Raw genomic sequence first — 14,510 nt, 5'->3', positions numbered from 1 at the left:
AAAATCTCAACTTCGCCAAAATACGATATTTGCATATATTTTCACCTGTAGCTCGAAATGAAGTTTGCCGAGTTTACGGCTCATTCGCCTCGTCCAGCCACATATACATAACACGTGTGTGTGTTCTATATATTACAGCCTACAAATCAAACAATCGCTGGGATTGGATTCATTAAGTTATTAAGATTTATATGGGGAAATCCAGATCTAGAAAAGATATGGATTAGTAGTCAACGAGATTGTACTTCTTTACAGGGGTGGGGTAGGGGAGGGGTTGTGAAGAGTAGTTTAGATGAACAAGTTTCTAATCCTAACGACTTATTTTGTGGGGAAATCCGGAATATGGAAATACTCCGAGTGTTTGTTTTTGTGATTATACTTAAGTCAGTATCGGATGTGTAGGGGTGTGTTTGGAGACGACACACGTAAAGAAGGAAAATATAAAGAATTGCAACATCACACCTCCGAAGGTGTTAACCCGAGTACAAAGAACAAATCTTAACACCCTCTCTCTCACTCTCTCATTACAATTAATGTCTTACATATAGAATGCCTGCATTGCGGTGACCGTACTTCTACATTACCTTTGGTTGGTGGTTTTTATGTGGATGTTCATGGAAGGAATAAACCTGTTTCTGAAAATCAACCCTAACATCAATTTGAAGATGAAGCTGTCGATATGCATGCCTATCGCGTGGGGTAAGAGTCGATTATAAAGAAAAACGGATTTTTCCGAATCAAATATTTTCTCAAAGAGTTAGCGTCACATCTTTTAGAAACTTCATCTTTTGGAGCCACTTCTGACAGAATGTTTAATAATAATCAACTTCACAAGTCAAAAGTATTTTATCATCGCTGTTGATTTTACATTACGTACTGGATGAAAATTGTCGTAATGATTGCAAGAAAGTCGTATGAGTAATCTCTGCCTCATACTAGATTTTGAAATTCCACTTACAGAGGAACCCAAAACTTGGCAAAATGTTTATCTCATTAGGGCTTTGGGTTTAAGATTACCTAAAGGTGATTAATGTTGCTCGAAGCATCTCAAGTCCCACCACTCGCAGACTTGAATTTTAAATGACAAAATGTTCTTTGCATGAAACATGTCAAATTAGGATAATCGGTGCGATGGAATATGTCCGCTGTATTGTCATCATGCGCGTATTTCAGTGCTGGACATTTTGCGGGCTAAAGTTTCCTCGTCTCTGCGTTTAAAAGGGATTTCCAGTATTCCACTATTGTAAATAATGAAATACGCGACTTTTGTCAGCACACAGTGGACAACTTCCATCCCATTGATTAGCCTGATCTTCTTATTTCATGCATAGAATATTGCCATCCCGTACGTAATGTGAAAACACAGCGATGTGTGTGTACTTCAAGTCTTCCTCGGGTCCATAATTAATGCACATTGAAACATGAACTCACATTAACTCTTTCAGGGCTACCGGCGGTCATTGCTTTTTTGACATTAGCTTTGGGGATCACGGAATATGCCGAAATGGGGACAAAGTATGTATTATACAAAACAGAACTAAACAACAAAAATAATTTTACAAATGACAATATTGAATCATAGACTTACTTGATAGATGTACACATTTTAATTTTACTAATAATGGCGGAATATATATACTTGGTAGACATGTTATCAAATTAAAGCAAAATTAACACGTAATGTCAATGTGCATTGGTTGATTCCGTCTAGATTTGAGACAGCCATTACTATGCTCAGAGATTGGGACAATATTTTTTCCTGTTGTTTCCTTCTTTGAAATGCCAACATTTTCAGTTTCAGTTGCAGCCATATACCCAGCAAACACAAACCGTTTGACACAAAACTTTTAGTTTTCTGAAAAAAATTTTACAGAAAATTAAAGGGGATAAATCGGTCTAATAACATTCAAAAGATTTTGTAAACTTGTTGCAAAATATTCTAATATATTGTTAAGTGTTGACAAAATATATTGCAACCATGTTTGCCACAAATTTTTTACAATAATATTTTGACAACATTTCCAAATTGTGTTGTCGTGTTTTTTATATAAAACCGTTTTCATGACCTTTTATATAACGAGACATTTAAACGTTATTCAAACGTTTTGAGCAAATTAAAACGCGTTTATAACACGTTTATAACGTTTGAAAACCATTTTGTGTTTGCTGGTTATATAGGTCTACATATTTAGATCATCAGCCTTTAAGAGATTAAAAATTGATCAATTCGGCTTTGATGTGATGCGATCAAGCAAAATCAGTCGGAACTCGGAAGTATTGATTTTGAGATATAGCCAAACAAAGGAAATATTTCCTTTTGATTCCTGTTGTTTTGGAAACTCTTTAATAGGTTATATCTTTGGAACTGATCGTTCAATTTCAATAGATTTTCTGCAAAATGCAGCTTTGTAAATGTTTGTTATCGGCCTATAAGAAACTGAAAATTAATATTTCCGAGTTCCGACTGATTTTGCTTTATTGCATCACATATGTTACGAGTCATTACTATTTTGACGTTTGCTCTTTTAAGTGACTATATGTCTTAATTATTTCATAGCTTCAGAATAAGGCGTATTAGTAATTCATACACACTACCCCTGGCAAATATCTTGTTTGTTAGACAAATTAATATTTACAATCTTGAATTTCACAACAACAATAATTTACAAATGTTTGTCACTTTATGAATAGGTGCTGGTTACCGATTAAAGGTGGAATCATTTATGCATTCGCCGTACCTGCGTTAGCAATTGCACTTGTAAGTGGTAACAAGTTGAATACATTCAAGAACAGGAAATATAAATTGCGTACAAAAAGTATCATTGTTCTAAAATGAGGCGCACATTCTCACATATTTTGGCACCAAAAAAGAAAATTGAATTTTATATTGATGGATAATTATGTTCTGCGTATTAGTATAATTCAATTGACTGTCAAATTGGTAAAAACAAGTTGACGTTTCTTTTACATAGATTAATATGATGTTCTTGGTGATTATCATCCACACGTTTTTGGCTCTGAAGACCAATAGAGATAAATCAGAGGCCGCAAAGTTGAAGTAAGTATGAAATGCGGAATCTAGCATGGCGTTAATCTGAACTTGAGACGAGACAGACTATAGTTACTGCATTTGTCTTTGGGAGTAGACCGATGTCACCCAGGTTACAGGCATCGAGTATTTTGCTGTGTTATTTACTGGTACACACTTAAAATGTTACTTTGGGAGCAGACGGTTGTTTGATGCACGTAGAACTATAGTCATTATTAACTAAATGTGAACATTAATGGCGCTATTAATCCTAAATCTTATTTGCATATTTCCAGAGGGGAGACACATGTATACTGGCATTAAAACGTTAGAAAAATTAATATCAAAAAGCAAGGACATTTTCTAAAAGCTTTTTAAGGCTAAATTTAATTCAAATTACAAATAGATAGCGCCCTCATTTATCACACAAATAATTATTCAGTTTATATAATAAATATTACCACAAATGAGCAGAAAAGGTTAATTTAACTTGATAACGAAAAGAAAATCAATGTTAACCAGATCTTCGTAAAAAAATATTTAAAAAATGCCCTCGCTGGCTTCTATGGGATGCAGTTACTTCAATTCGCCGTCGAAGTGACGTCATAATCGGATTAACTACCATAGCAATAGATGAATACAATTTTTGAATAGATCGCCCTGCACTACAAGCAGATTGCTTTAATTGGCGTAGCTCTTGCCCCAACAATATGAATCACTGGTAAAAAGCATCATAACACAACAGGTTATGACAATATTTATATTATGTATACATAAAGGTTTGTTAATGTTCATGTTACTGATTAGTTTAATTCATTAAGTTGCAGACGACTCTCGGTAGCATAATTTGTTTCACTTCAAGTTCGGTAGTGACGTCAACGATTTTTCGCGGTCTCGCCACAAGCGTGACGACAAATTGCCCGCGTTTAACTTTACGCACGCGATTCGATACAGCTGTGAGCTACATACGGACGTATGTCACTTCCGAATTTGAGGTAATCCAAATTATAGTAACTAACTGTTTGGCATATGGTCGAATCCAACCAAAAGTGTCCACGGGCCAAAAATAAAAGGCCGAAATAAAAATGTCTCCACAAGTTTTTCCTTTTGCCCATTGATTGATGACATATTGGCCTTATAGGAACCAAAAGTGCCATTACTAATCTTGAAAAATAAATCCAGGACGTATGATAGTAAATGTGATATCAAAACCCAATGTTACCTACGAATACCACTAGGATGCTTTCACTATCGCAATACTAATCAACCTAAAACAAATGGAATATTCCCATTAACGCTTTTTTCGTGTAATGTAGACCACAGGGTGTCAGGAAAATGCAAGCTCGACCAGAAAGTATTTGTTTTTATTTTTATAATGCGATCAATATGATCTTAGTCAATTTATGCTAGTTTATTTTTGAAAATGAAGTTTAGGTCAGTTTCTGTATTTTATTTATCAAATGAGTATGAACCAATTTACACACTGTATAAGAACGAGTAGGATATATGTTTTCAAGAATATTAGGAATTATACGCATACACCTAACGCTTTATACAATAAAAAGGTGAAGAAACCCGTGTATTCGTAGGTAACATGAGCGATTTAACAATGTCTATATTGAGTTTAGTGGTTAAAATTTTGCTATTATGGTAATGAATTAATAAAATGGTAGTTTTAGATCTCTTTCAGATGGTACGTCCAAATGAATAAATGCTATTACCTTACATCAAACAATTTTAATGCTTTTAGCAAGATTTTGACCACTTCATTTTGATATACAAGTAGTTAATCAGCAATTTTACATAATAAATAATTGTTGAATGAATCCGTATATGGGTAATAATAGTGTCCTGGAGTACCGCTTAAAGTTTTGACAATTAATTTCCATTGGTAGGGACACTTCATTACACATGTCATGTATTATGCTGTATTCGTAAGTAACATTTCAGTATTTGTAGGTAAGAATTAGACTTTTGGTGGATATCGCAATCAAAACTTCATTTTATAAAGCACTTTGAATGTATTATTTTCTTTATGTGCGTTTATTGATACTTTAGACCCTATCATGTATTAATAATGTCGGTTCACAGCGGTTGAAAGAGGATTGAAGTAAGAAACAAAGGCACTAAAGTGACTTTAATTTGCTTAATTGCACATAAATCGCTTAAAACCGTTATTGCAGACTTGTGAAGTCCATCTTGGAGTCAGTTACGTCTTGTGGCCTTTCGTTTGAGGGCAACTACAATTAGCTTTATACCAGGGTCCATCACTGTGTTGTCTAGATCATGAGACAATGAGAACAGTCGTTTTTTCCATGGTATTCGTAGGTAACCTTAACGAAAACGTCAAAAGTTACCTTCGAATAAATCAATTTGGACACAAATTACTCAGAAACCAGAAGGTCGGTAAAAAATTAAAATGAAGCACACATGAGAGTAGACATATCCAAGTATTTATCCCCTTCTAATCTTCTTCTAATCTGATTTTTCTTTCAAACATGTCAAATGAGCAGACCATCGTCTATCTCAGTACCTATTTTTCAACAATTAAGCCGTATTCAGTTTTGCATGGTGGGCATGTATGTGACTTCGCAACTTTCATTGACATATGATTTGATAGCAAACATACAGGCCTTCGTTATGTACCATTATGGGCATTGGCATGAATGGCGGTGTTTCACAATACTGTCATGATGTCGATTGTATTCGTAGGTAACATTCGGTTACCGAAATTTACCTACGAATACTTGCTTTTATTGTTGACATCTCAGAAATATTTAAACGCAGGCTATTGAAACTTGGTAGAAATAAAGAGTGTATTACCCTGCACCTATTGCTTAACTATTGTTTACTATTCTCTCAATTTGTGGAAATGACATAGCTTTTAACATGTATTCGGAGGTAATGCATATTTTTACCAAACCTACCTTTGTGCCATTTAGAATTTCTGGCAGCTAAACACAATAATAAAGATGTCCGAATGCAATGCATTTCAGTATTGGACATATCAAAGCTTGTATCAATTGCGCATTTATTAGTGATTTCCGTTTTTTAAAGATATATCTAGTGCTATGAAAAATTGTATTCGTAGGTAATGTAAAAAAATACCACTCAAAAATTATCACAAAAAATTCGTAATTATGTACAAATATGTGGAAAATTGAACAGGCAATCTTTGAATACACACCTTTCCGGAAACCAATTTAGATTCAATCCAATGACTTCTTTTCATAACTGATTTAGATGTTTTTAAAAATACTTTAAGAAATATTTTGAAAAAATTGGTAAAATAGCATGTTTTGGGGTCTCTGTGTCTAAGTTTTTCACAGAAGGGGGTCTTATTATATATGGCGCGAAGCGTATGATCAAGGCGAATAAACACAATACAAAAACGAAAGCCAATTGATTAATACTTTTAAGTTATGGCCCTGAACATGCCGTGTACACTTTTGGTTGGATTCGACCATATACGTGTCGTTTGAAAAATAAGATTTCAAAGAAGATCACAACATAAATCTCCTTTTTTGGAAAGATGTGCACTTTATGCGTTATACAAAATCTCGTTCTTTCAGTGGCCTGCAGACTAGTTGCTTTTATGCTAAATTGTACACCCTTAGGGGATCTGGAATGAGCGTTTTAAGCGTTTCGACAGTATTTTTTGTGGGACATGAGAGCACGACAGACATATTGAATTGCATTCTGAATACGGAGAATGACTTTCTGATATCAAATAATTTTCATTTTTTGAAATTCACGATATAATACAAATTTTATGACAAATCATTAAAATTTGATATATTTGACATTTTCGTCATATAACAGTCCTCGAAGTAAATTTTATAAATCTAATGATATATTCTTAAAGTGTATGTAGCTGGGAGAAAAAGCCGACGATTAATTGAAAATTTTGACCTTTCATATTGAAGATATGGTTTTGTTCCCAAAAAGACCCAATTTTTTGTTTGTGTTTTGGGGAACAAATGCATATCTTCAATACGAAAGGTCAAAATGTTCAATTGATCGTCGGCTTTTCATCCCACCTACATACACTTCAAGTATAAATCATCAGATTTATAAAGTTTACAATGAGTACTGTTGAATATCAAAAATATCAATTTTTAATGATTTGCCATAAAATGTGTATTTCTAAAAGTCAAATTTATTTGATATCAGAAGGACATTCTTCGTATTCCGAATGCAATTCGATATGTCTGATGTGCTCTCATGTCCCACAATAAATAATGTCCAAACGTTCATACCCCCATCCCTTAAGCGCAGTGCATTTCTATATTGATGTAATTTGTCTAATTATAGAGTCAGTATTCGAGCAATTGCCATACTAAGCCCACTTCTTGGCGGTACATGGATTTTTGGTGTGCTCCAATTTGACCAAACCTCAAGTATTGTGTTTTCGTATTTGTTTACGATCTGCAATGGATTACAGGTAACTCTCGTAAATACGGTAACATATTAAATAAAGTACAGTATCAAGATATAAGCTTAAAGTTGTTCGGCCCCACTCTTCTCTCTTCTTGGTAATTTTGGTTAGCCATCTTTTCTAGCTGTAACTTTCTCAAAATGTGTCATATCAATTTGTTTGACCAATCCTAGGATCACTTAAATATTTTACCTTGTTAAACAGAACAAAAAATGGAAAATACGCCGAAACTAGCTTTATAATTATAACTTTATGCTACATGACCTTCCAACGGCAAAGTATTTATGTTGCGTAGTCTTTAGTAAATTTACTTTGAGGGGGAAATCCCAATTTCCTTTGAAAATATCCAGACGTTAAAATAGGTCCTAGAATATGATTTTTCTATTGCGTATATTAAATATCACACCCTATGTCTCAATTCTAGGGAGGCAAATGGAGAAAGGCGCCTCACTATCGGACATCTTGCTCCACCAGGATGCTGACCGCCATGATATTCCTGTGGATATCTAGTTGTTCCATAATATTAAGCTAATAACAAATTAATACATGAAGTAATACCATGTTGTTTAAGTGTATAACCAAGTAATATTTTACGATTTTATTTTCTACAGGGAGTATTCGTTTTCTTTGCACAATGCTTACTGGACGAAGACGTAAGTATTATTGAAGACCAAATTAAAAAGACTAGTTTGCGTCTAACGTCAGGGCAAAGGCGCGAAACTAGTCTTTTTAATTCGGTCTTCAATTATAGGTTTCTCTACCGGAAGTATGGGGGAATTTTCTTGGGTAATAGGACTATTGCATAACAATAGATATACCAGGCTACTAGTACATACAGTGTCTGTCTCTACCTAGACTGAGTCCCACGGGCTCCAAGAATGGCTCCTCATACAAAAATGAACAAATACAATGAAGGGTCGCCATTGCTCTTCATACAAAAATGAACAAATACAATGGAGGAGTCCGACTGCCATTCAAATGAGCCATGTGCCCTATGAAGAATATCTAATCTCTGCTATTATGTTGATTTACGTGTCAAGAAATGGCTGGTTTCCATTATTTATTTCAAATTTGATAATTCTATGTTGTCTTCCTTTCACGAACTCTTAATGTTTGGATTACATGAGGCCCCAGCTTCGCATAAATATTAAAGCTGTAGTTCGTGTGCATCCGGGGTGTGTATGCTCAATGGGAACAACTTGTATGTGGGGTATCAGGAACCAGTTTTAAGGTGTTTTCCAAAATCATGATGCATGGTGTTGATGGAAGAACAGAGGATACCTTAAAACATCCACTGAATGAGTAACCCAGGCAAAAGAAGAATTAAAACAAACAACCAAACCTCAACCAGTTCCTTACGTCATTCCAAGTGCGTCATTCCGGTTGTGGCTATTCAGGTAGACTACCCTGTAGTCCGATTGTTAATTGTTTTTCTTCCTTGCAATTGTAAAAAGAGGGCTCCACCTATTGAGTTTGGCAGGTTTGCTATGCTCAAAGAACTAAGATAAATCCCGAAGCTAAAGATGGCACTGTATACGCACACCGTTATTTTTCATACCATTAAACGTATCAAGAGAGGGCTCTCTTTTATGTTACTGTAAGATTTGAGTTCGCTCCCGTTTCGAAAAATAAATAAAAAATTACCAAATATCGACTATGGCATAGTCTAATATTCAGAGTGACATCATTATGGAAGCGTCAGTGATCCACAAGAAGGTAAATCCCTTAAGCATTAACTTGTATATTTACCCCCTGTTGACGTATTAGATGCGCACATCGATCATCAGTGAATTGCGCAGTAAAGATGTGCGCTTCGATAAAACGTCATCAGAGGAAACTACGCAAAGGCTTATGGGATTTACCAAGATGGTCAAATATATCTCTCCCCTAACTAAATATATTGTATATATACTGCGCCAAGAAAGTATCCTTACACTTGGAAAAATATTCACAATTTCAAAACTGATTAATTTGTTTTTGTAATAGATGCACTATCTAATCCTGCACATTATGACACCACATTGAATCCAATATGACCTCAAGAAGTAAAGTTACAAGCAATTGAATAGACTAAAGTCCAGTTTTAAAAGTGACAAATTGGCCTTTACAAGGCGCAAAAAAAAAGATTCCAACAAGCGCAACAAAGAGACTACACAGTTTCTTCAATGAAGCCTTATTTAAAGCAGTATTTATTTCAGTTTTTACTTCTCTGTACTTTTCATAACTTGCATTTTATTTGTCAGCTCTTTTGTTTCAGTTTTCAGTTGTTCCTTTTGTTTTAAATTAAAAGCACACACCAAGCACACATAAATTAGACATTTACCACTCTCAAACCAGATGTCTAGTCCGTGGAGCTTTGAATAGGCCAGTGTGTCACTTTTAAAACTGGACCTTCGTCCAATCAAATGCTTGTAATTTTGCTTCTTGAAGTTACATTTGATTCAATGGGTGTCAAAATGTGCCGGATTAGATAGTGCATCTATTAAAAACAGAAAGTTAACCCAATATAATTCAGTTTTGAAATTGTGATTATTTTTCCAAGTGTAAGGATGTACTTTCTTGGAGCAGTGTATAATAAACAACCCAGCAAAAAACAAATGGTTTTCAAACGTTAAACGTAATAGTAACGTGTTTTTGATCATAGTCAAAACGTTTATGTAGGGGTTTTATAAAGGTCATGAAAACCTTTTTATAACGTTTGATATGAACAAAATTAACATTTCAAAAATGTAAAAATTTTGTTATAAAATAAATTTGGTCAAAATATTTTGCAAGGTATTTTATAAACACTTAAATAACATCACTGATAGCCAGAATGGAGTCATGTGACTCTATAAGTGGAGTAAACTAACACTGACTCTCCAAACGAGTCACCTGATTATCACAGGAGAGTCAGTTGACTCTACCTGTGTGGTCAATTGACTCTACATTCAGAGTCGTCGACGGAGTCAAGAAATTTATGACTCTTCAAGGGAGTCAGACTCTGTAATTGCTTGGCTCTTGACACCATGACATGTATATTCTCCCATTCCAAGGGGATGGGGGTCAAGGCCAAATTTTCTCCATCGTATCGTCTGACAATCGCCAATGGCGTGAAACTCAGAGTAAAGTCTCCTATTCCGGTAGGTCTATACTTTTTATCTTGATGTACATCTATGTGTATCATTATTTTGCCTTTTTTTCGGACAGTCGGAGTGACCCTGTAATGGAGTCAGGGTGACTCTATTAATGGAGTCTGGGTTGATCTAGGAGTAGAGTCCAGCCACTACGCGACTCTATGTCTAAAATGACTCTATATTGGGAGTCAAATGACTCCTGTGTAGAGTCATCAACAGTGACTCTTCAGCGGAGTCAAGAAAATTATGACTCTTCAAGGGAGTTAAATGACTCCCAATATGGAGTCATTTGAAACATAGAGTCGCAGAGTGGCTGGACTCTACTTTTAGAGTCATCTAGACCCCAGTTTGGCATTCAGTGATTATGATAGGATATTTTGCAGCAAGTTATCATATTGTTGAATGATATTAAAACTATTTAAACCTTTTATATATATATATATATATATAACCCAGCATTTAAATAATTTCTGTGTTCATTGGGAAATTAAGTCGAGTATTATGTGTTCTTGTTCTTTTACAGGTACGGTCGTTTTTACGGCTGAAATTAAACCGTGGGAAAGTTGACCATTCATCTGCCACACTACCTACTCATGATACCAGCAATTGAAGTCAAGGAATAGTCATAAATAATTAATAGTACTTAATTAATTAATTAATTAATTAATTAATTAATTAAGTTAAGTTAAGTAGTTGTGCTACAAGATTTTGTCTTAAACAAAATTGCTGATATGCTGATATTCGGAAATAGGATAATTGCTGTGTTTGTCAAGTAAAGCCTTTTATATCAATGGCGTACGGAGGTCACCGAGCCTGAGTGGGCAACATTTTCCCGCTGATTTGCGAGAAAAGTGAGCCGGGGCCAAATTGCCGCGCCCTCTGTCAGTATGCTTGTGGTGTGTACGGGTGTCAATTGAAAACTTTTAAAATGTGTCTTTATGAAAAATTGTCTGCAATTTGTAAACTAATGTTCGCACTACATGTACCTGCAAAATAGGTAGGCATCGTTAGAGAATGATGCAATAAATACGACTAAAGCAAATAAGTGGGCCTTTCCATTCCTTTGCGTTTCATTCCAGATTAAGAACGTTTTGGCATTTATGTTCATTTGCACACTTTGTGTCATGGCGTGAAATAAACTGACCTGTCAATTAAGGTCGTAGAGATGATATACCACTTGTGTGAATCGTGACCTTTTTCAGTTACAATTCCCGGAGGCCGAAGTTCCCTGGTAATGGTTCAGGTCTGGACCCTGTGGATAGGGAGTTTTCCTTCACTCACATAACGAATGGACGACTTGGTGTTTTTTTTGTTTAAGACAACCACTAGGTTTGAGGGATATTAACTTAAATCATGTGGGTTTTTTTTTGCTATAGCCACATATGAAAAGGTTTGGCTACAAAACGATCTTATAAATGCATCTACGCACAGTTTCCACCTCGGTACACAGATTTTTTCAGGCACAGCGAGGCTAGCCTCTACACATTCTGTGTTTATACTACACGATTGAGTGATTGGCATCATAAGAGCTGTGTGAGATCTAGCTAGTGACTAATGGAAAATAAGGCATCTGTGATTGGTTTTTGTCAAAACCCCGAATGTTTCCTTCATTCAATCAGAAAGGTTTTTATATCAAACGAAAGCTAACACTTCCCACTCAAAACACTTTTCTTTTTCATTCCGTCAACAGATGACGCAATTCAATGTTTATAGCAATTCGAATAATTATGAAAAATCTGTTGAAAATATCTATTCAAGCACAATTTTTGACCAAGATGTAGGTTTTAAAAGTCAAAACCTCAAGTGTTCCTTACAATATTTTTCAAATTTTATGTCATTCAGTGAAAGAGCACGCTTATATTGTCCATATACTAGCTTCATTTCAATGAGCAATGTCCAATTCTCTTTAAGTTGCTAATCTTGTGCAAAAAAATTACTATTTTTGCCTGTTTTGTCACACGGTTGTAAATTCATTGAACTACGACTTTGCTGAAGAGCGCTAACAAATTGACATGATTTTTTGTTATCATTGTGTTCGCCCAAGGGGTAATTTTTGATCACTTCTGTAAGGGGCAGGGGTAGCAGTTTTGTCCATTGTCAAAAATTTAGTTTTAATGCCCATGAAATATTCAGGATAAATGAAACAGGTATGATTTGATTGTTTTGAATATTTATTATGTTCTCTCTGCTTATACACTGGCCATGTATGGTCATTTTTGGTTTAATTGAGGCATTTTTGGGTAAAATTAAACACATTTTTTGACATTTTTTAGTTTGAAGTTTTTATATATCAGAGGGCAATGGAATGAGTCTATTTTGCTTTTGGTAAGAGAAAATACCACCGGGCAGTTCTTAGGGAAGTTTCATATTATAAACCCAAGCACATTTTTTTTCCAATTATTTATCATCAAATTCAGGTACCCCCAAAGCTGACTTTTAAATGTATGATTTTTAGCAATGAAAACGCATGGGCCCCGTTTATTAACCGATGTATTCAGGAAACTATAATGGAAAAGTGGTAATTATTATTTTTAAAGTTCAATCCAAAGTTCCTGTTATATAATAAAATAGATTGAACATTTCATTCTGATATTTTGAAATGGTTGCCATAGTAACCAAGCTAGTTGTTCGTATTGCACAGGTCTAGAATTGAAAATTATCTAACGTTTTGTTAGAAAAAGGATCACGTCAAACAACTGTGAAACATGACCAGGCTAGTTTTAGCACGTATGGGGAGGTAATTTTTTATAAATGACCAATAACAATGACCCAAGTATAGAACATTGTGGCATCCCAGAGGACGCAGGCCACCAGCTCGAATAAACACCATTGCCGGAAAACCACTGCAGTCTGTCACTGAGGTAAATTTGGAATCACTCCAGGAGAGGGCCACCGAAGCCTGTGGACCTGAGCCTCCCAAAGAGCTTTTAATGGTTGACAGAGTCAAAAGCCATTAAGAGGTCTATTTCAACTACATCCATGTCCACCCCTCTGGCATAGTTGCCAGCAAGATCAAGGATAAATTTAACAAGTTGAGTTTTACATGAGCGCCTCGGCATGAAACCATGTTGATTATAGGAAAAATGTGAGGAAGGATTTGTTTATGAATGCATCATTCAAATACTTTTTAAACTAAAGAGATTTACATGTAGTTTTCAACACAGCTGCTGTCACCATTTTTAAAGACAGTAGCAACATTGAAAGTGAAACAATAAATGTAGAATTATGACCAACAAGTGTATGCACGTGTATCTTCTGCGTTTATTATTTTGTATTGTTTCTACGTTAATTTAATTAAGGTATGGTTCTCCTTTAATTTAACTAAGCATATACAACTATCGCTTAATTACCCTTCACTCTTCCCCAACATAATACAAAACTCGTGTCCATCCATCAACAACTGATTCACTGATCGAAATATCGAAACTTTTTTAATTATAGTCTTTCTTTCCAAAAGTAAATTAATTAGTATAAACTAGCAATCCATGCCCAGGTGCATATTATTTTGATTAAGTTCATTTGTGCTGAGAAAATGCAAATTAATCATTAAAGGCGCATGATATTGAAATGGATTTATCACTCAGCCGTGAAGTTAAGGTTCTCTGCAATATAGTGGGCAAAACGATAACTATATTTCATTTTCAATTCAACAATGTTAACTTTTTTTCTAAATTAACTGACACAATGTGAAAACTCCCCATAAGGTTCTTGTTGTAGATGCTTTGAATCCAATGCTGCTTCTATGGCTCAACATGTCTTGTGGGTAAAATCCATGTCTTATACTTGGGTACCACAGGTACTGAAAAGGGATTGTTATGGTGAAGCACCACCTTAATTCATTAAACAGTCTAATTGTGAAGCTTTTGAAATTGCACATGCTCAATCGGTAGCTGTGTTATGTAGTTCTTCTAATTTCGGAAGAGAAGGT

General features: G+C 35.0%; 1 protein-coding gene across 1 annotated transcript in view; it reads left to right on the top strand.

Annotated features, from left to right (window-relative positions):
- LOC140141018 (uncharacterized) overlaps positions 1 to 11,201 on the top strand; it is a 33,163-nt gene extending 21,962 nt beyond the window's left edge. The window contains exons 15-21 of the mRNA XM_072162795.1: positions 549 to 699; positions 1,446 to 1,515; positions 2,692 to 2,758; positions 2,973 to 3,058; positions 7,343 to 7,472; positions 8,078 to 8,119; positions 11,106 to 11,201. Coding sequence (XP_072018896.1) covers positions 549 to 699; positions 1,446 to 1,515; positions 2,692 to 2,758; positions 2,973 to 3,058; positions 7,343 to 7,472; positions 8,078 to 8,119; positions 11,106 to 11,192 — 633 coding nt within the window. The 3' untranslated portion in view covers positions 11,193 to 11,201. The remainder of the gene's footprint in view (positions 1 to 548; positions 700 to 1,445; positions 1,516 to 2,691; positions 2,759 to 2,972; positions 3,059 to 7,342; positions 7,473 to 8,077; positions 8,120 to 11,105) is intronic.
- Positions 11,202 to 14,510: the final 3,309 nt, after the last annotated feature.

Source organism: Amphiura filiformis, chromosome 19, assembly GCF_039555335.1.
Source record: "Amphiura filiformis chromosome 19, Afil_fr2py, whole genome shotgun sequence".
NCBI lineage: Eukaryota > Metazoa > Echinodermata > Ophiuroidea > Amphilepidida > Amphiuridae > Amphiura > Amphiura filiformis.
Note: the sequence above shows the minus strand (reverse complement) of the source record. Positions and strands in the feature narration are given on the sequence as shown.